Here is a 20648-nt window from a genome sequence, read left to right on the forward strand (position 1 = left end):
CCAGGTAACTGATGTCATGAAGAATATGTAACCAATGAAAAATTGTTACCAAAAATAGAATCCTATATACCCTATAGGAACTCTTCTTATTCTCAATAAAATTGGCTTCTGATCCAGCTCAGTCGTCCACATCTCTAATCGCCCATAGTAGAGGAGGGCCAGAAGATGTGCACTTCCACTCCTGCATCTGGAACAAAACTATGGGGCGTTTTTTGCAAGCAATTTCACATCTTTTTTTCGAAACTGTCCCCTCCATTTCTCCATCAACTCAGAGTACACTGTCAAAGCAAGGGCACATTTCATACCATGTATTTGTGCTCACTATCAGCATCAGTTGTGATGCAGTACGAGGCATCTAAATATTACTGCTGACACAGTACCAAAGAGTATACAATTTGTAGCACAAAAACAGTGACAAAGACTAAAGGTCTGTCAAGATAAGAGCCATTCAAGTTTGCCATCAAAATGAACAAATTATGGAAGATTCAACTTACACCCACCCATATTCCAGAGACGAACCCCAGGCACACAATTCATCTTTTGCTGATTATTGCATAAAATGTGCTTCTCACGGAGGTGATTGCATACCAACTGCCACGTTAACAAGCAGTGTCTTCCTTCAGACATTTACAAACATCAGAATGCTTATTCATGACAGTCCCACATATCATCTGCCGTCCCAGATGGTGACTGGTGGGATGCTGATTTTGTCCTGAGGCAGTTACCACCCACCAAGATAGTATATGCAGGGCTAAATAAAAAGCATGTGCCATCTGCTGTCAAGTTCAGAAGATTTGTTGAGACCTACTAGATTAGTTTATTTTAGATCAAAAAATCAGGAGGTTATAGCTTTCTAACTGCCCAATAAAATAAGAGTAAGTTGGGCTGTAGAAGACACACAGTACATTAAGAACAAGTTACAACGTTCTGCTGGTTCCACCTACCGACCTGAGAGCAGCTAAGGATTCTCACTGTGATCAGTGGCATAAAGCACATATGGCCCACAAGTTCAGAGGGAACCTGAGACCAAGAAGCAATTCTGCAGAACTTACAGTTTTCCTTGACCTGAAAAAAAATTTTAGGAATTTTCTTTCTTGCCATCAGGATGTTTTTTCTGCCTCCTTTTTTTGTGATCCTTTACAAAATGATACTGTTATCATTTTGATTGTTGGTCCTCCATCAATTCTTGCCCAGTTCCAATTTTTTTCCTACCCTCTTCGTAGTATTATCCTCCTGCACATGCAATGGCATATTATATATACATAGAAGAAAGAAAAGACAATTAAAAAGCAGAACTAGTATTATATCTAACTATATATATCTATTATAGCTAACTTATATCTTCTGCCTGCTTCACAACCAGCATAAACTCACTTTATGTGCCATATCCATTTACAGATGGTTAATAGAAAATACAGCCATTTCCCCGATACCAACTATTAGGAATTCAAAATAGATAAAACACTTCTATGCATTCTTTTTAAATTATCTAATTGATTTTTTTTTGTACATTAATAAATATCTAAAGCAAGCAGAGAAAATAGGAAAATATACCCACAGAAGCATTTTTCCAATCTTTTTAAATCACCAGGTACATGAAAGCCTCTCCCAGGCAGGGAATTAACCCTTGCACAAATACAAAGGTTAAATCACTGTCTGCTCAGATGAAAAAAAGCATTGCTTAAGCTGAGCCCTTAAGAAGTAAAATTTCAAAATATGGACAAAGTGCCTTTAAATCATTAACATCAGAAGAACAGGACACAAAGGAGAGAGGTCACCAAAGTCTGTACTGCACAGTAATGAGGGGGAGGGGTTGCAAAGGTCTCTGCAGGGGCCCTACACTGTCAAGGTCCCTGGCACTACAGTCCCCACGGCTGCACCTGCAGAGATCCCCCAGGAGGCCCAACAGCAAAGGCTCCCGGAAGGTTCCTCCAGCCCAGCACAAGTGCATCACCTCCTCCAGCATTCAGACCATGAAGGGCAGAGGAACAGAATACATCACTCATCTGCAAATGACAGCTTAGCTCCTGAGAAAAAGCAGGAACTATCTAAGAAAAAAAAAAAATCTGGAAAACTACAGGACATGCAGCCAGAGGCAATAAGGGGCAACAAGGTAGTTTTTCCAAGCTCCTTAAGCATGTTGGCTTACCCTTTTTCAAATGAGTGTTTGTAGAACTGTCAGCTCTTTTAAATCACCCCAGACTGCTTCCTCTACTGCAGAGTTCACTAATCCATGCATCCTAGTGCAGCTCTCTGTAGAACACATGACTTTATTAAATGGCCAGGTAATCATAAATGCTTTTAAAACTCAATACCAGTTATTTAAGACAAAAAGATCTGTCATCAAATTATGCAGGTCACAGTCAGTCCTGTGCTGCCATCCTGCATCGAATACAAGGCTGGCACCTGCTCAGGGATATAAGCGTCATTCCACCTGTCGTTTTACAGCTATCTATTTGAAGTCTTCACAGAAATTCATGCCTACTGCTCCTCTAAAAAGTAAAAGAAGTCATTTTACAAAGGGATAAACTTATGATGATGGCAGTCACACAGAAAATTGGCCATTAATCTCCTCTGAATAAATATAACCCCCAGAAAGATGCAAGCGTGAGCAGAATATATATTTTTTACACTAGAAAATGCTGAGGTGTACAATGAGAAGCTTTTACTTAAGCATTTTCAGCTCAAGTTATTTTTCAGAAGCCCATTTTATTCTCAGGAGAAATTTCTCTCCAGTCATTCACTTTTCAAAGCCCTTTGCAACTTTAAGATTGCAGTAAATCTGACTTTTATGCCTTATTTCAGTAGCTCTCTCCCTTGTCCGAGCTGTCACATTCCCTGGAGACATTTGGTAGTTTCAAATTTCCTCAACATTTTATTAATAAAGAAATTTTTAAAAAACCATTATTTTTTCGATGTGCAGACATTTGACCTTGTAACACAAAACATCCTTGTCATAAAAAATTATTTTACTAAATCCTCCAATTAATGAAGATCTTTCTCTCTCACACTAGTTTACCAAGCTGATCTGTGTTCAAGTTGTCCTTTTCTGAATAGCTGATAACTGAACACAATTTCTGTTAAAGACAGTTTTAAACACACTTACTGCCTTAAAAGACCCAGCAGGTTGAATATGCCTCCTGTGTTGACATCACAAGCACGAGGTTTTGGAACATGAAACATTTGGAAAGGTTCACTTAGTAAAATCCAAGTTATCAATCTGATGTCACCTCTGCTTATGACACTCCACTCACAAATTCAGGGCAGCTAGCTCTCAGAATTATATCTTGCAGTATTAGGCATTTTTCTTAAGCCTGGGTCATGCAGTCATAAAAATCCCCAGGAACTCTATCTTTTTAAATATCCTTCTAATCCTGGCAGAGCTGACTGAAAACATGAACCCCAAAGGCTCAAAAACTAGAAGGGAATTAAAGAGAAACCAATTTCAATTTTCTTCTAGATCTGAGATGATTTTTGAATGTTCAGAGCTGACAATATTTAGGCAAGATCATTTATCTTCTCTCAGCCATGCACTTGATCAGGGTCTGGACTGCAGCTATGCTTTATCACTGTAAGAAACATAAGACTTAAAAAACTAAAACCCAAACAAAACCACACCTAAATTCTAGTTTTCATTTACTTCCTCCAGGACAAACCTTGAATAATGGCATGTATTTGGTTATACAGTCCAGGCACTGATTTTGGGTCAACCCTGGCTGTTGGTTTAAATGACTTTGAATTGAAAGAGGGTCGTTTAGGTTATAACTAATCTAAACTACTTCACTATGAGAGTGGTGAGGCACTGGCACAGGTTGCCCAGAGAATCTGTGGATGCCCTGTCCCTGGAAGTGTTCAAGGCCAGGTTGGATGGGACTCTGAGCATCTAGATCTGGGGGAAGGTGTCCCTGTCTGCAACAGGGGGTTGGAACTAGATGACCTTTAAGGTCCCTTCCAGTCCAAAGGACTCTATGCTAATAGAATTCCTTTATTTTCCAAGACTAAGGAAGTCTCTCCATAACAAAACAGGATTTCCTTTTCCCTGGCCAGAACCCTTCTCTGCACCCATGTCAGTCTGAAATTATCACAAGTGTTAAATAAATCAGTTTTGCAACTGCAGCATTAATGCTCCCACATCCCTGAAAAGCAGGAAGGTTAGGAATCACTAGTTCATTTTACAAAATACTTCTAAACAATATACAAATCAAATTTTTATTTAATTATGCTTCATTAAGTATGGCAATTAAGTGAGAGTCCACAGCTATTGTAATTAATTCAGCTTATGAAAAATGGCCAATTCAATGATTAGGCCAAATTGTCAGTTAAATGCCACATTATTATTTTTAAGTATTTATCAGTTCTTAGCTAACAAATGAATGAAGAAAGCCCAGTTCAACTGTCAGCAGAAACAGACTCGTCTGCCCTAGCAGTAGCTTTCCTCTAGGAGGTATCCCGAAATATCCTCACAAAGGATTGGATATAAAGGACCTAGCTTCTTTACCAGACAGTTTTCCCAGCTGCATTTTGAATTATACTGTGAATCCAAAGGAAAAGTTCCATACCTACTTACACTATTTATAGCATTAGGCATGTCTAAATCAAAAGGACAAAACATGACTTAGGTACTAATGACTCCATTTTTGCTCTCAAAACAATCTGTAGGGGCAGTACACATCCTGAATAACAATAGAAGAATGGTTTTGTCACACACATTTTTTTAGATACAGAGACAGACAAGATGAAACAGTATCATTCTGAAGAACTATAACAATTTTTCATGTTCCTGACTGCTTAGACAGTAAACAATATTAAGTATCACTTCATCTAGTCTCTTGTTGACCTTGTAAAAGCAAATAGACAGATGGACCAGGAAAATCACAAATTTAAATTACTTTCTTTTTGCAGACATTCATCTGATTCCTTTAATGAATATGCTTATTTCAGGGCAAGCACAAATTTGAGGGGAAAACTTGAGAGAATATGAAACTTTCCCACCAAAGTTCTTATTGCAACAACAACCCAAAAAAGGAATTACCCCAACACTGAAGTCTTATTAATAAATACAGTCTACCTACATGTTTCATTTCACATCCTAAACAATGCTACATTGTGGTCCTAAACAGCTGCCACTTCTCATTCTTAGGACATCATAATGTCATTTTTATGCACTTTCCATTTTTAAATTACATATAGACACTCTGAAATTAATAAAACTCCACAAATTCACATAATTTATTATCAGTGATAAGCATTAGGTATTAACATCAGTAAGCATTCTGGAAATAAGTTCATATGGAAGACCAGTTTTCCTTTTTAATACTTAACTAGATTTCAAACTATGTTCATAACAATTTACCCTAGCATATTGCAGAACACTGAAATAAAATAACTGCAATTTCTCCAGTGTAAAATGCAAAAAAAAAAAAATCATAATGAACTCACTGAAAGTAGAAGATAAATCTAATCTAAGAAAGCTGTGTGGAATAGCTATATTCTATACCACAAAAGTAAGTAATTTTTCAAAGTAATTGTTGTGGAAAAGAAATAGGAACAAATAAATCAGTGTCCTAAAACTCTGTCAGTGAGTGAACTCATTTGGGAACTACAGCTGTTGCGCTTTAGAGATTTGGATTAAAATCCATCATTATCTTTCAGTTAATACTCTTTCATCGACCAATCAGCAGTCATATGGTGTTTACCAACCCTGGTCACTTAACCCACTTGAATGGCCTTTGTGCTATAATTTGTACTTCAATACAATCAGATTACTTCTAATCTAAATGATTTGTGTCCTTTATGGGGCAGATAAACACTAATCCCAAGGTTCCTAAAACATAGCAAGCCTAAACAGGGCCAGTATGGCATCCATTATTTGCCATTTTAATACAATATTTCATTCAAGTTGGGAAACACTTGATTTGATCATACTGACCTTGCCTTTTAGATTCTCATTTCAAATTTCTTATACAAACAAAGAAGAAAGATTTATTAGCAAACACCACTCAGCAAAATCAGCAGCAAAACAATCAATATACCAATATATACATACTACTTTTTGATCAAATTATTTCACAGAAAAAGCAGTTATTTTAAAAAAAGGGAAACTTTAAAACTCATTTTTCAGTAAGGAGTTACATGTTCAGTAATGGCTGACAGTCCCTGGGTATCAATTTTAGAAGTCTGCTTCCTCAGAAAGGTTTTCCAAGTATTCAGTAGGTAAAGTGTCCTTAATCATTCCTGTTCTTCAGTTAATCTTGAGTGACACTTGGAAGCAGCTGTGCTCCAGGGTGAGTCTAGCATCTAATTACATTTAGCAGTAATATGCTTAGGCTCTGATCTCACAAATGCTTCTGGACAGGTATACCAGTGACCATGTCCCTAGAAAAGGAGGGACCCACACACGCAACCATAGGTGCACGACTGGAGCCAAGTACATCAATGTATTTGTACCTCAAAAAATGCCAGAGTTGAGAATAAGACCAGTTGAATAGTTCCATAATAACCTGATGGTTACAGCAAGCATGCAAACAGCTTTGTACATAAAGGTATTATAATCACATATTTACCAACATATATATTTCTCACTGACAAAAGTGCTAGCTCCCTACAAAACATACCTCTATGTAAAATAGAACTGATCATATTCAAAGTTAAGCCAGGAAAACTCAGAATTGGATAAAACATTGCCAAAGAAAAATTAAGATGCTGGATAATCCTAATAGCATCTGTAGCTACTAACTTATACAAATATAAATGTGTTTACTTAAAATAAATACCTCAACACCAGTGCTTGTATTTCATATTAAGTAAAACTCTTTCTAGTTTAGGTCACTACTAAGCAAAAGTTCACTTTCTCATGGTGCCCTCATTCACAGGCAGTGCTGCTCTCAGTAGGTGACCTCAGCCTACCTTGCAGTAATGAGTGAACTCACACACACACACACAGAGAACCAGGAACCACCACAACCAAAATTCTGGTTTTAAACAGTCGCATGCTGACACAAAAACCTTTTAAAAGCCTCCGGGATTATTCAGTGAATACCATGGATACTCCTTACTCTACTCTGAAAACAGCCCTGGTGATGTTCCTTGTACTTTGAGCAAGATCCCCATTATACATTACAAAACAGCCTCCTTGAAAGGTCCAGCAGAAACCACAGCTTGTTTGAGATTTCCCAGAAGTTGCAACAATTTCAAAAGTGCTGGGAAAGCATCTATAATTCACTTCTGAAATTATAACCTAACAAAGGTTATACAAACCAAATACAGATGACTGATCTAGCTTTCCAAGAGCAGTAATCTTTGATTTTCGCTAATTTCTCAAACTCTACGAGAACCTCATGAAGTTGCATATTTCCTTGAATACTGTATTTGTGTTTAACTGCAAACATGAAGTAAGCACAAACTGCAATTGTAAAACAGCAAAGCACACTTCCTCTTTTACTGACATTTAAATGGACTATATGAGAGTCCAAAAGCCAAATGCAACAATGACTTGCACAGCTCACCTGCCCGCCTACAGCCACTGCAAGCATTCAGAGGAGACTGCAAAGAGGGGCAGTGTTGTTATTTTTCCCCCAGATACCTAAAAATTCCTGGACCAGCTGTCTCAAAGAGTGCTGGTTCCAGAACAGACTCTGAAGTCCAGAAACACTGAAAGAAATTTTATGAATGTGAGAAAGTAAACAGATATTTGAAGGAAGTACTTGTAAATTCTACAAATCCTTATTTAATCAATAAACTCCTGGCAACAGCAAAATATTTCTCTGTGAGAACCCCAGAATTTATGTCAGAAGCCACATCTCCCATCATGGGAGGAGGTAATTGTCTTCGTTTACCAACTCAGTAGATCACATATAAACTGAAAAGGTACCACACAGTTCCAGCAGATTAATAGCAGCAAGTCCAAACTTCACAAGAAGGAAAAAAATAAGAAGAAAAAAAAGCAAGAGAGAAAGAGAAAGGGAATGAGGAATGGGAGGGGTATTTACAAATCTCTAAGGAAAAACCAGCCCTCCGATGCAAGCCAGGAAAGGTTCTAGCCTCTGTGGGTCCATAGAGATAGGACCACAAGCTTAATAAGGAATGGTCACCTCCTGAAATAAACAGGATATGCATACAGATCACAACAGATTCAGAAATAAATATCTGTTTGCATCAGACACAGGTACCAGAAACATACCTGTAATGTTACTGTACTCTTGGCAGAAGGTGGTAATTCTTTAACACCATGCAGCTGCACAGTAAAACAAAAAAAGGACTTCATTCTGCTTCTCTATTTCAGAGGGTTCCCCATATTAATTACTGAAAGCTGCTGCCCCAGGTAGAAACCAAATTGTTTCTGGAGATCCAAAGAAGGCTGAAGGCAGCTCATTTCTCTGATATCCCTGATTCTTTTCCCCCTTCCATTGCAGAAGCCATGCTTAGACCACTTGAAGTATTAAGAATTCAGAATTAACTGATTTGAATTTACAGTATTGGAATTAAGAAAATTAGAGCCCCTATATCAAAGATGCTGTGAAGACAAATATGTGAAACTAACAGAAGCACAACTAGAGAAACTTACAGTGTAAGAGTAATACAGCAAAAATCCACTCTTTCTTCTAAAAACTTATTTGTATGGTCAGAGTAGCCATTTGGAAAACTCCTCCCCAAAATTCCTTAGCTAAGAAAAACAGTTGGCTACTAAGGGTTTTACAGTCCATTACTGAAATTATTTCACACTGAAACATTATTTCTGTAGGATCAAGAAAAAGTTAGATTCCAAATATGTCAAACAGCTGCACTAAACTCAATTTGAGCAAGAAAGATTACATCTGCATTTCTTACTTTACTTGCTATTTTTATGCTTTATGGAAGAGCCCCATTCCCTCCTCACTCGAATGAATTGTGTATGTGACAGGGAGGCAAACAACTGTAAGTCACAGCAACGAGGACTGTTACATTCCCACCATAATAAATGAGGAGATGCTTACAGCTTCTCCTTCTGCAGCACAGCCATTCCCCTACCTCCAGGAAACCATTAAACAGCTAGAGGTGTGAACCCACTGCAGCTTTCTGCTTCATTAAGTCATATATCCTTTTTACATTGGAGTCATGAAGCTATAAATCATGTGAGACAGAATGAGAGCTAATTAAAGAGTCAGCTAAGCATAAAATTCTGCATTGTTGCATATCAGAAAACTCCAAAATTGGCCATACTTTGTACAATATATTGTAAAATATTAAAAGATGTTTCCAGCAGATAGGTATTTTCTCTAAGAGCTGAGCACTGCTTCCTGAAAAACATCAATATTTCATTTCCTAGCAGGGAAGCCCCATGAAACCATGAAACCCTGACTCACTTTTTTTTTTTTTTTTCCTTTTTAATAACAGATCATTCTGCCTTGTATTACAGTGCATTTTGCATACAGTCTTTAAACTTACTTAACTCCTTTTCTAATTAGTATCAACTTTTGATATACTTCTGAAGACAGAAATTGACAACCCAGGAAATTTCTACATACACTAGATACAAATGTATCTAAATCCAGCCCTTAAACTTCAGTGCCAACACTTTACAGAATTCCTTTACCAATAAGGCAATACTCTTTTGAGAAAAAAAATTCAAAATCTATTTCCTGAAACCAGATTTCTTAGTCAGTGCAGTAATGTCAGAAAAGCTCTTTTTTGGAGGGCTAGTGGTAAATCTGATGCAGAGATGTTAACTGAAATATATATCTCACAACCCAAGAGGGCTTTTAAGTATGCATAGTATTACTCTGGCACCTAGAGCATCCATTGGTAGGTGAGAAACTTGTTACACTAAGGCCATATGAAAACAGAGCACAAGATGATCCTGTCATTCCAAGAGCTTTTCTCTAAAAGATTTTTAATTGAACAGATACATGCAGATATATGTTCAACTCCTACTCCTTCTTCACCTTCTTTTCACATATCTAATAATTGTATCTACTAAAGCAATTCATCAAATGCAAGAGAATGTATCTCAGAGTAATCATTGCCAATATACATGTCTTTAAAAATATACATATTCATCAGTCTCAATGTGTAACTGCAAGGAATAGCCAAGCTTATATAGTAATTTTACACTCCATTTTCCCAACTGTGGTTTCCCCCTAAATACCTTAAAAAAAGGAAGAACAAATGTGTTTGCACTCTAAATTATACCCAAGTTTGACAAGCAAGCTTTATTTTTAAAGAGCATTCTTCTTTTTTTCCATTAAATAAAAAAGAAAAAAAGGGTGTGTGAATTTATAAAATAAAACTTTCATTTCAGGCTTCAATGACTGGAAAAGGGGCCCCAAAGAATTTTTATTAAAAATGGGGTGCCATCCATAAGGTGATTTTTACTTTACTGGGATATTCCATGAAACTCTGAGTTGCTGGCCACCCTTGAAATCTGCTGCATCAGGTTGCAATCAGGAAGGAAGGCATGGGTCAAACACACAGTTAGGACACATACTAAGTTCAACAAGCCAATACAGGGGTCAAGAAATTAGAAGAGCCAAGAAATATAGCTGCTGAAGGAAAGACCAAAGACTAAGGCATTCCAGCTGCCTGAGGGGACAACAAAGAGGCAGGTATAGGGGATGCTCAGAAGCAACAGGGACCAGGCAGAGCTGCTTGCAGTCAGCCCACAAAAGCCACAGCTCGCACTTCTACAACCTGGAAGATCCAAAGCAAGTAACTTTTTAATATTCACTACTAATTCTGAAAAGCATTTGGCAGGACTTTGATAAGTGAATTAAGTTCTGCCTATGGCTTTACCAAAAAACATGAAATACAAATCCTAGTTACAAGCATTTTAGAGAGATTCTGACAATTTTTAAAAAGCAGCAGCGCTGGGTTTTATAAACTAGCCCATTTGGAAATTCAAACTGAAATGATCCTTTTAAACAACATAAAGTACTTCTGTAGCCCAGAGCCACTACTTCAACCTTACAACAAATTAAAAAATAAATCCACTTTTTTCAACAGGTCATTGACATGAAAGGAATTTGAGGGTTCTCACAAGATGGAAGAAGCCATACAACAGTAGCAACAATAAATTAAAGGAACAGATTCAAGAACATATATGTACAGTAAAAAGATACATAATCAGAAACATTCAAAACTTTGATTCAGTGTCTCACAAAATGTCATCTCCAGCTCTGTAAAAACAAGCCCACTCCATCATGTTGATATTACAAAGGCATTTATATGGTAGAAGCACACAAAAGCAAACCTGCCAAGCCCCCATGCTCAGCATGCAACATGATGTTGGCTCCTAACTGCCCGTGGCAATTCCCATAGTTAGCAGAACCACATGGCAAACAGCCCTCTGATAACTGCGTGTGGCAGGAAGCAGCCGTGGTGCTGCATGTAGAGATTGCAAATCCCACACCCCCTGTCAGCCACCGGCTCCCTGCAGCCCATCTGCCCTGCGTGCCTGGGGTTTAACGCCAGCCGCGCTTCCTTCGGTTTTAAACATTCGCCAAATCGGGTTAGCGTAAATCTTCCCCTCTGAACAAGGAGGAAGTTCTCCTATCCTTGCTGAAGATATAGATGTTCAACTTAAAATAAAGGAAAATAGTCAGATCCTTTCTTGAAAAACTGTGATATAGAAACTTCATCAATATTCTAATTTACAGTTAAGAAAAAAAGGTGAAAAGCTTCTGAGAACCGAATACCACATAAGAGAGGTGCATGGGGTTCCTTCAATAGCACAGATTTTCCAGCTCTTTTACACTGCATGAACACACCACCACCAAGTTATATGCAGAAATATTGGCTAATGCAGATTCTCTAAAAGTGGTAAAAACAAGAATTACACCATGCCATTACACCATACACCTGTCAACCTCTCACAGGCCCAACCTATTTGAGTTACATAATAGATTGTAATTATGAGCACAATTGAGACTCAACAAATCTACCAAGTTAGCGTAGCTGACAATATAACCAAATGATGAAGTTGACAACATAATCAGATGTTGATATTACTTCTGTCAAAATTTGTTATTACTGATCATCAATGCAAATTTCTCTGATGCTGAAGTTTGTAAATCTCCATTGTCTCATTTCTTAAGCTGTTTTTGTGACATTCGTGAGATTGTGAGACTAATCCATGTGCCAAGGAAAGACAGCAGAGGTTGCTTGAAAGCTTTTCTCAAACCTGTCTTAAAGAGGAAGAAAATGTCAGTGTAGGGGGCTCTTGCCTAGCCTTCCAGGAACATCACTTCCTCAAGAGCATCTGTCACCTGCTTGCAGTAGAGAAAGGGCCCCTGAGTACAGTAGACTTAGCCTTATTCCAAGCTTGTTCAGTAAAAGTCATAGAAACAGAGAATCATTAAGGTTGGAAAAGACCTTCAGGGTCATGGAGTCCAACCTTTGACCAAACATCCCTGTGTCCATTAAACCATAGCACTGAACACCACGGCCAGTTGTTTCTTGAACACTTCCAAGGATGGTGACTCCACCACCTCCCTGGGCAGCCCATTCCAGTGCTTAACTACCCTTTCAATGAAGAAATTCTCCCTGATGTCCAACCTCAATCTCTCCAGGTGCAGCTGGAGGCCATTTCCTCTCATCCTGTCTCCTGTTACTTGAGAGAAGAGGCTGACTCCCACCTGGCTACAACCTGCCAACAGAGAGTTGTAAAAAGAGTGACAAGGTCACCCCGAGCCTCCTCTTCTCCAGGCTTAACAACCCCAGCTCTCTCAGCCACTCCCCACATGATTTATTCTCTAAAGCTTCAGCAGTTTTTAAAAGAAGAATGACTTCCACCTTTATTTTATATACTTACAGACAATATATATTAATTGTCAGCATTTAATACTATATAGAATAAGACTATAGCACTAAATATCTGTACCCATATGTGCTTAATGCTTTCACATTACTTATGGGACTAGGAGTGTCAATAGGCCATTTGAGGTGTCAAACCTGACAATAAGGTTCTGCTGTTTCTGACGTCACCTGTCTAAAAGAAAGCGAAGTTCTCCAGAGTGGAATCTGACAATACCTGAGCAAGTACCAGTGAAACACAAAGCACGTCAAGCCTAATGCTACTCCAGAGCACAAAATTTATTTCTTCAATCATTTCAGAAGCTCCAGGAGCCAGGCTCTAGTTCTAACAATTTGAAAAGCACTCACTGATGAAAACATTCAAGATTTACCATGATTCCTTAGGGCAGAATAGCTTCTTTTTAAAAGAAACCCAACTAATAGACTCTAAGTTACAAGATCATATTTTCCCTCCCCTCACAGACTGAAAATTAGTCAAGACAATCAAAGTAATGAGAACAGCTACCTCATTAAGAAAAACCAATGTAATTTGCTGCAGAAATTGTAAAAAAAAAAAAAAAGCAGGAGACTGCAAGTAAAAAAGATTCTCTCACTGTTGAGGCACTTACATGCTGCAGTGCAGAATCTATCCGCAGCCTGGGCGGGCTCCACCACAGAGCTGCTAGAAATGCTTGGCAAGTTGCTTAAATCACTCACTACTAGCACTTGACTTTCCTGGGAGCCTGAGTGGAGAATTCAGGCTGGAGTTCACAGAGTTGCTGTATTAGAGCTCAGGTTCTAATGGAGCATTGCTGGATGCTCCTGCTGCTGCTCAAAACAACAGTTCTGCTGTGAGCACACCCTACATCGTTCTGAGGGCTGGCACACCAGACCCCAGGACTCAGCCTAGACATTAACGTTGATGAAGATCCCTCTCTCTGCCGACGTTTCCCCTTATGTCAGGAGAATGCTCTTTTATTTCTATCATGGAAGTGTTGCAAAGATTTTTAAAATTTCTTTTACTATTGTTGAAGCACATATTACGCATTCTGTGCACAAAGTGTGGTGAGAAAAAAACCAAAAGTTACTCTTGATTATGCCCACTAACAGACCCAGCTAAAGTTGTATTGCATTTCCCAGTTTTCACATTCTTAACCTTGCAAGTCTTAAACTCTCATAATGCTTTTTTGAGGTTTAAAATATTGGTATTCTTATTCTCTGATTAACAAGGGACCAAGATAAGTATCAAACATGGTACTGATTATGCAGAGACCCCACAATCTACAAAGTAAGCATCTGTCTGGCATAGACTGCACCTGCATTGCAGACAACAGACTGCAGAAACAGACAAAGGCTGAATCTTTTCCATGATTTTTGATGCAAATTCATAAGGGGTTTTCTTAATTGTAACATATTAAATAATCTCATTTTAACAGAAAGATGAAGTGCACCTAGGCACGCACAGGCATTTGCAATTTCAAGTCAAAGATTCAGCATCCAGTTATCAGCAGGTGGCCAAAGGAAGAAAGATTATGCAATTACTTTTTTTGGTCACATGCAGTCATGCAAACAAAGAGACTAGGTACTCCTCTGCTAGATTTTATTAGCATTTTCATTATAAAATCCCATTAGGAGGTTCCTGCATCATCTTTGAAAGTCTTGCTGCACAGGGCAGAGTAAGAACTTTGAGGGTGTTTACTTATTATCTTATCCAAATTCATCTTCTCTGGAATACACCTTGATAATGAGTCTTAATGCTTAAATTTTTTTTCCTGGCTTAGGAAAACAAGCTTCCTTTTAATCAAAATTATGACAGATACAATGGGACGCTGTAAAGTGTAAACTACATGACATAAAAATCACATTAAACTTTTTTCCTCATTTCCATTTTGAAGCAGACAGTACTAATGTTGCCTGCCACATCACTGATTCTTAACCTAATTAATCTTTGAAATTGTATCAAATTATATTAGGACTAATGACACCTGATAGTCTACTGTATCTAAACATGATGTACTGAGAAGTGTCAAATTAAAATACAACAGCATGCATTGTTAAACAAACTCTGCTCCCATATGTTTATCTTTCTGTTACCAGCTCAAGTACATATAGAAAGAACAGCCATCATAACCAGTTATGTTATAAACTCATTAGATCTTACAAGTCCAGTAACACTGAGAAGTGTTAAAGATTCATAGGAGCACATCCTCTGCTAGGAAGCAGCACTACACCAGTCCCCAGTAAATAACTCAATAAGAAACAACTCAATATGAGACCACACTGGTTGTAGAATGGCAGCATTCTTAACCATAAATATTCTTAACCATAACCATTCTTAACCATAAATAGACAGTGGCTCAGAAAAATATAAAAAAAAAAAAAAAACCCAAAGAAAACTTTCATTTTGAAGTTACAATATGATTCAAGCTTCACTTCAAGTTAATTTTACTTTGCACTCTTGACCCGAACGCTGCCATTTCAGTCGCTGTTCTTCAGTGCCTGTAGTAAATAGTTACACAGTCTTCCTTTACACACAAGACTTACCTGAGTCTTAGGGATCACTTTCCCTGCCACACAGGTGCAAGTAATGGATACTATAACAGAGCAGACTGGCTTTGAGCCTTGCTTGCAGGAGGAGCCTGTGAGACACCTCAGTCACAGTGTCAATCAGTGTGCTCGAGGAGACAAGATTAACCCACCTCACATGCAAAATGACTGACTGAGCTGCAGGTGTGCCCCGTACTTTCAGCACTGGCATGTCTGCACCAAACCGTTTGCCAGCAGAAAGCAAAGAGCAATGAAAAACTGCCTGGTCTATTTCAGAATCACAGCATCTCACCATTACCACAACACATCATCCCATCACACAGAAAGTTACCAGGTGCAGAAAACTGTGAACCAAGGTTTGTAACTATGCAGGGCCTGCATTCTGCCACAAAGGAAGTGCATTTCTCCTATTTGTAAACTGAAATCTATTTAATGCCATTTCTATGTTCAATGCAATCTCACAACATTTCAAAACTTGTGAAACATTTATGGTTTTGTTTATGTTTTTGTTACGTGTGGCTACGTAATTGAAAAACATGTAGGTATATAAAGTGAGGTAAAAAGGACTTCAGCTGTCTAAAGTTGCTGCTTGTACTCATGCCTAGCTACTGCTCCCTCTTAAATTCCTTATTATAAATGTTTAATAACAAAAAAAAAAAGTTGTTTATTCAATAAACTAAGTTTTATTGAATAATTTCTGAGGAGTGAAGCATTTACAGTGTTTTCCTAACAGGTGAACTTGCTCATATTCAAACAATCATCAATAATGTAAACGGCACAGTTGTAACATGCCTCATTGTGTATTGGCATCACCCGTCATTACAAGAGCTGTCTGGTAGTTCAGCAGCAGCAAATTGTTAAGGTACCAATATTGATAAGCAACAGACTGGGGCAGCACTGATATAATTAGATTGGTTTACCAGGCTTCTATTTTCACAAGCCTTGGAAGCTCAGGTTGTCTAATGAATTTTTAACATGTCAATTAATATGTTTATAGAAGGCAATGTCAGCTTTAGCTAATATATAAGAAGAATCACAGTTGCACCCAAAATGTTCAATGTGTTAAAACTCTACGCTTCACATTTGAGAAATTGAAAAGAATTATTGCACATGATCTGAGGACAGCAATCACTTAGAAAGGAAAAATAAAAAATATGTAAGTTAATGGGCATGATTAATCACTCTGGGAAATATTGGCATAATTTCATGGAATGTGATGTATTGCAGGGCATCAGAAAAAAGGCTTTATTTGTGGCAAACCGTCACTTCCTAGCATCAAAAGATACCTTATACCAGAACGAATTACCAAGTATTTGGTTATTTTTACCAACATACTACCGATAACATAAATTAAGCAATGCTTTCTTAATAATATTCAGTGCCCTCACTGAATGTGACTGTGTTAGAACACTAGCTACTCTTTGGCAGCACTTTCTCCAACAATATAGAATGATGTCAAATGACTGCACACTGCAGAGACAATTTTTGCCATAATTACCCTGCTTGCTTTGTGCATTACATGAAGTCATAAAACACGTTAATTTTGTGATTTTTTTGAAATCCTTAGGACACAAGTTTTCAAAAAATTTTAGATGATTTGTTTTCAAAACATTGGCCTTTGTTAAATAATGAAAACCATAAGCTTCCTATTGTAAGATCATGCAAGTTCTGTGAAACTGCAGTAAAAAGACAAATTTTACATTTGAAAAGAACCTGTACCTTTTTCACATGTAGGCAAAATAACAATAGGAAATAGCCCTTCAATCAGCATTTGAGCTGCATCTGTAGTTAGGCAAGCAGAGTATGTGGTGAAAATCTAGTAACCCATGCAGCCAGAGGGATATTACAGTCACGTAAGAGAGTGAAGTTCCTGTAATTCTTTCAACTCTGTACATTCATCAGCCTGAGGATAAAATAGTGAAGTATATTCTATGGATCTGAGGGAATTCCTCCTTTGTTAACTGGGGTTTTATGGCATTTAACATCTGCCTCTACCTCCACTGCATCAGAAGTACTTGAGGATCACATAAGATACAATATTTACAATTGTATCTTGATGGGTGACATATACTAAGTACTACAATTTTCTGAATGCAATGCAAAAGTTACAGAACCAAAATATTTATCTGCTGCAAGTTGTCATTCAAGGAATTCCAAAGGGCTTAAGACATAGTACAAAGAGCAGAATTTCAGGAAGCAAGCTATTCAGACTGCAAAGTCATCTTTTCTTCCCATTAACTACAGATGACCTGAGCTTTGCAGGGTATTTCAGTACACTAGAGAGCACCTTGCACTCCAGTTCTGTACTCTGTTACATCCCCATACAGCCTGATGAATGCTTTGAGATTTGAGACTACCACAACTGTACCATATGCTCATTTTGAAAATAACAGGAATGCCCCATCTCATAAATTCTCAAACTCAGAGAGCAAATATTCTCAAACCACAATCCCTTGTGATAACCTGAAGAGAAAAAACTGCAAGAGCTGTAAAACATCTGTTATGTTTTATGCAGTAATCCTCATTGCTGTTCAAAATCTTAGGACTTCCAGACCTAATTAACTAACAAGCCTACACTCCCCCAAAAGATTATCTTCCACAAGGCCTTTTGCTGCTTTTATACATACTTATCCCTGAGCAACTGTACTCGAGGAGGAAGATAGCTGAGGAAATCCAAAAGATTAAAAAAAAAAAAAAAAAGAAGAAAAAAAAGATGCAGAATGCAGACAGTGAAGAACAGTCAGTTGAGAGAAACAGGTGCTGGTGTGAGTGTATTGATCCCTAGTGAGAGAGTGTGCAGTGCACAGGGAGCACAGGAGGGATGGACAGCTCCTGTTAGTACAGGAAGAGGCAAGTCAGCACAGTATCATCACACCTGCGGGTTTTTGTTAATATTTTTAGGTTTAACCAAGCATGCACTATATAATTCATTGGGAATAAAAATGTAAGACCTTGATAACTGAGTGAAAATGCCCTGTAAGCTGGATAGTTTCCTTTCTAAACAAAACAACTTGAAAGCCAAACAACTGAAAAAAAATCCAAAACAAAGAAGTTATTAATGTGGTTTATCTTCCACCTTCAGATTACACACAAGCATATCAATTCCTATCTACTGGAAAAGGTCTGAGGCACAAAAAACCCATTTGGCAAGACCAAACACCAGAAAAAAAGTTTGCAACTATAGAGGAATACCCTAGAAACAAAGCAGAAGAAAAACACTGTCCCTCCCCTTAAGCAGTCTACTAACCTGGTGAACTGAAAGGAGTAGCAAGATTGCTTCTTTGGAAAAGGAGAAGCAGCATAACCCACTCACAGCAGTCTAGTGTCAGCTCTGGACTACACAAAGAGTCACCTTTTCCTTGTTTTCCGAACGGCACTAACCGGGCAGAGGGTGGCTGCATCCACTGGAGAGCACAATGCTGCCACGAGAGGCAGAAGCTTCGAAGAGCTCGTTCTCCCTGAATCCAGGAGCCCGGGCATCCCACCAGTATCCTGCCATTGCCTCCCGTTCTGGACCTGCAGCAGCAGTGCTTCATCCACACCTGCTGCAATCACACAGGTGCATCCCAGTGACTTCAGGGTTTTACACTGGGTTTCATATTACATTTCGTTCCGATGAGAAAACATGCAGGTTCTTGACAGCAAGAGGACTTCTTTTGCATCTCATTTTTATACTTTGTCCAAGCCAGCAATAAAGCAGCAGCAGAGAGCATGGAAATAAAATTATCCTCTCCCTCCTCCCTTAACTAGTAGTTAGCTGCAGTTAAATTGGGATTTGAAGATTTTTTTTGAAACTTCTCAGGGCTCACAGTGCCACACTTCTCTAACTTTTCCATTTACAGATTTCCCACCCAAGTTTAACAATACAGATCTAATGCCAAGCTCACAACCTTTGAAACCCATGAAAAGAGTTCCCAAGTTTGATCAGGAGTCAAAACCAAGAGAAAACAAACCTAAGCCTTCACACATAGATGAACATTCTGACAATTCCTCTGAAACAAGAGCATTTCTCGCCTGTAGCTGCAGAAAATACTGTCTTGTACCTAAAGCTCCTCTGCATATTTTGAAACAGTGTCACCAGGACATAAACTTTAACATTTAAAGCATACCATCACGGTCCACGGGCTTGCGGTGCAAAGCACTTACACTCACCACGCGTAATTAGTTCGTCAAGGATGACTCCTTCATTTGAGTTAATTCCTTCTTTGCTGAAGAAATTTAACTTTGCCGAAGTCGTCGGGATTTAAAAAACAAGAAAGCCGAGCAGTGCTCATGCAACTACTTCTTTTTAAAAAGTCACTCCGTGTGCCAGGAAAGCAGCGCTCTGTCCAGCCTCGGAGCCCGGGAGCAGGAGCCCCGCACCTTTCCCACACATAACAAAAATCGTTACGCAAATCCCAGGCGCTGCCGAAGCCCCTGACCTATTTAGAGACGCGCTTTATCCTTCCCGCAAACAAGCGACGCTGCGGAGCCGCCGATGAGCCCCCGGCAGCGCGCACGCCGCCCGGCGGGAGGACACCGCGGGGACCCCGCTACCTGCGGCTCCGGCCGCCAAACTTCGCCCGGCGGCGGCCGCGGAGCGGGCGGGCTGCTGCGGGGCTCCGGCTCTGGCCGCGCATCCCCGGCTCGCCCCGCGCCGTGACACTGAGCAAGGTCCCCGCGGGACCCCCGCGCCGCCCGCGCTCACCTCAGCAGCCGCCCGCAGGGAAGGAGGGAGGGAGGGAGGCAGCGCGGCACCGGCGGGCGGGCGGGCGCCGCAGCCCCGCTCCTGCCGGACCGCGGCGAGCGCGGCGCAACTCGGCTCTCCCGAGGCGCCCGTTCTTCTGTGTATCTGTCTGTCTGTGTGTCCGTCCGCGCCCGGTCCCCGCCCCGCCCGCGGGCTCAGGTGGGGCGGGGGCCGGGGTCGGCACGCGGGCGGGGCCTGCGCGCTCGCGCCGGGGGCGGGGCGGCCCCGCACCTGTGGCGGCGGCCGGGCCCGGGAGCGGAGCGGAGCGGCCGCCAGGCCCCGGCCCGGGATAGGGGGCGAGCGGCGGAGCCTCCGGCTGAGGCGAGCGGGGCTGCGCGGGGTCTCCGCCAGCCCAGCGGGTCTGCTCGCCCCGGGCAAGCCCAGCGCCGGGCGGACGCGGTCACCTCAGCGTGCCCGGAGCCGCTGGGACTCGGCGTGCCACAGGCAGCACAGCCTCGTCCCGCGGGCGACAGCCGTGAGAAAGAATCCCCGAAGACCCTGCTGGAACAGCTCCCGCTTCCCTCACTCCTTCGGCTTCTGGTCGTCAGGGGTTGCTCTTCGTTCCCCAAATTCACGCAAACCTGTAGCCAGCCTCCCAGCCCTGCGGCTT

General features: G+C 40.1%; 1 protein-coding gene across 6 annotated transcripts in view; it reads right to left on the minus strand.

Moving 5' to 3' along the window:
* The window catches only part of ZNF385B (zinc finger protein 385B), a 157754-nt gene extending 137538 nt beyond the window's left edge, over positions 1-20216 (minus strand). For 2 of the 6 annotated variants that reach the window (XM_038141827.1, XM_038141825.1), the window contains exon 1: positions 18560-19413. In XM_038141827.1, the coding sequence (XP_037997755.1) occupies positions 18560-18848 (289 nt within the window). In that variant the 5' untranslated portion in view covers positions 18849-19413. The other 4 variants (XM_038141831.1, XM_038141828.1, XM_038141830.1 and 1 more) reach the window with 4 other exon arrangements.
* Positions 20217-20648: the final 432 nt, after the last annotated feature.

Source organism: Motacilla alba, chromosome 7 (genome assembly GCF_015832195.1).
Source record: "Motacilla alba alba isolate MOTALB_02 chromosome 7, Motacilla_alba_V1.0_pri, whole genome shotgun sequence".
Classification (NCBI taxonomy): domain Eukaryota; kingdom Metazoa; phylum Chordata; class Aves; order Passeriformes; family Motacillidae; genus Motacilla; species Motacilla alba.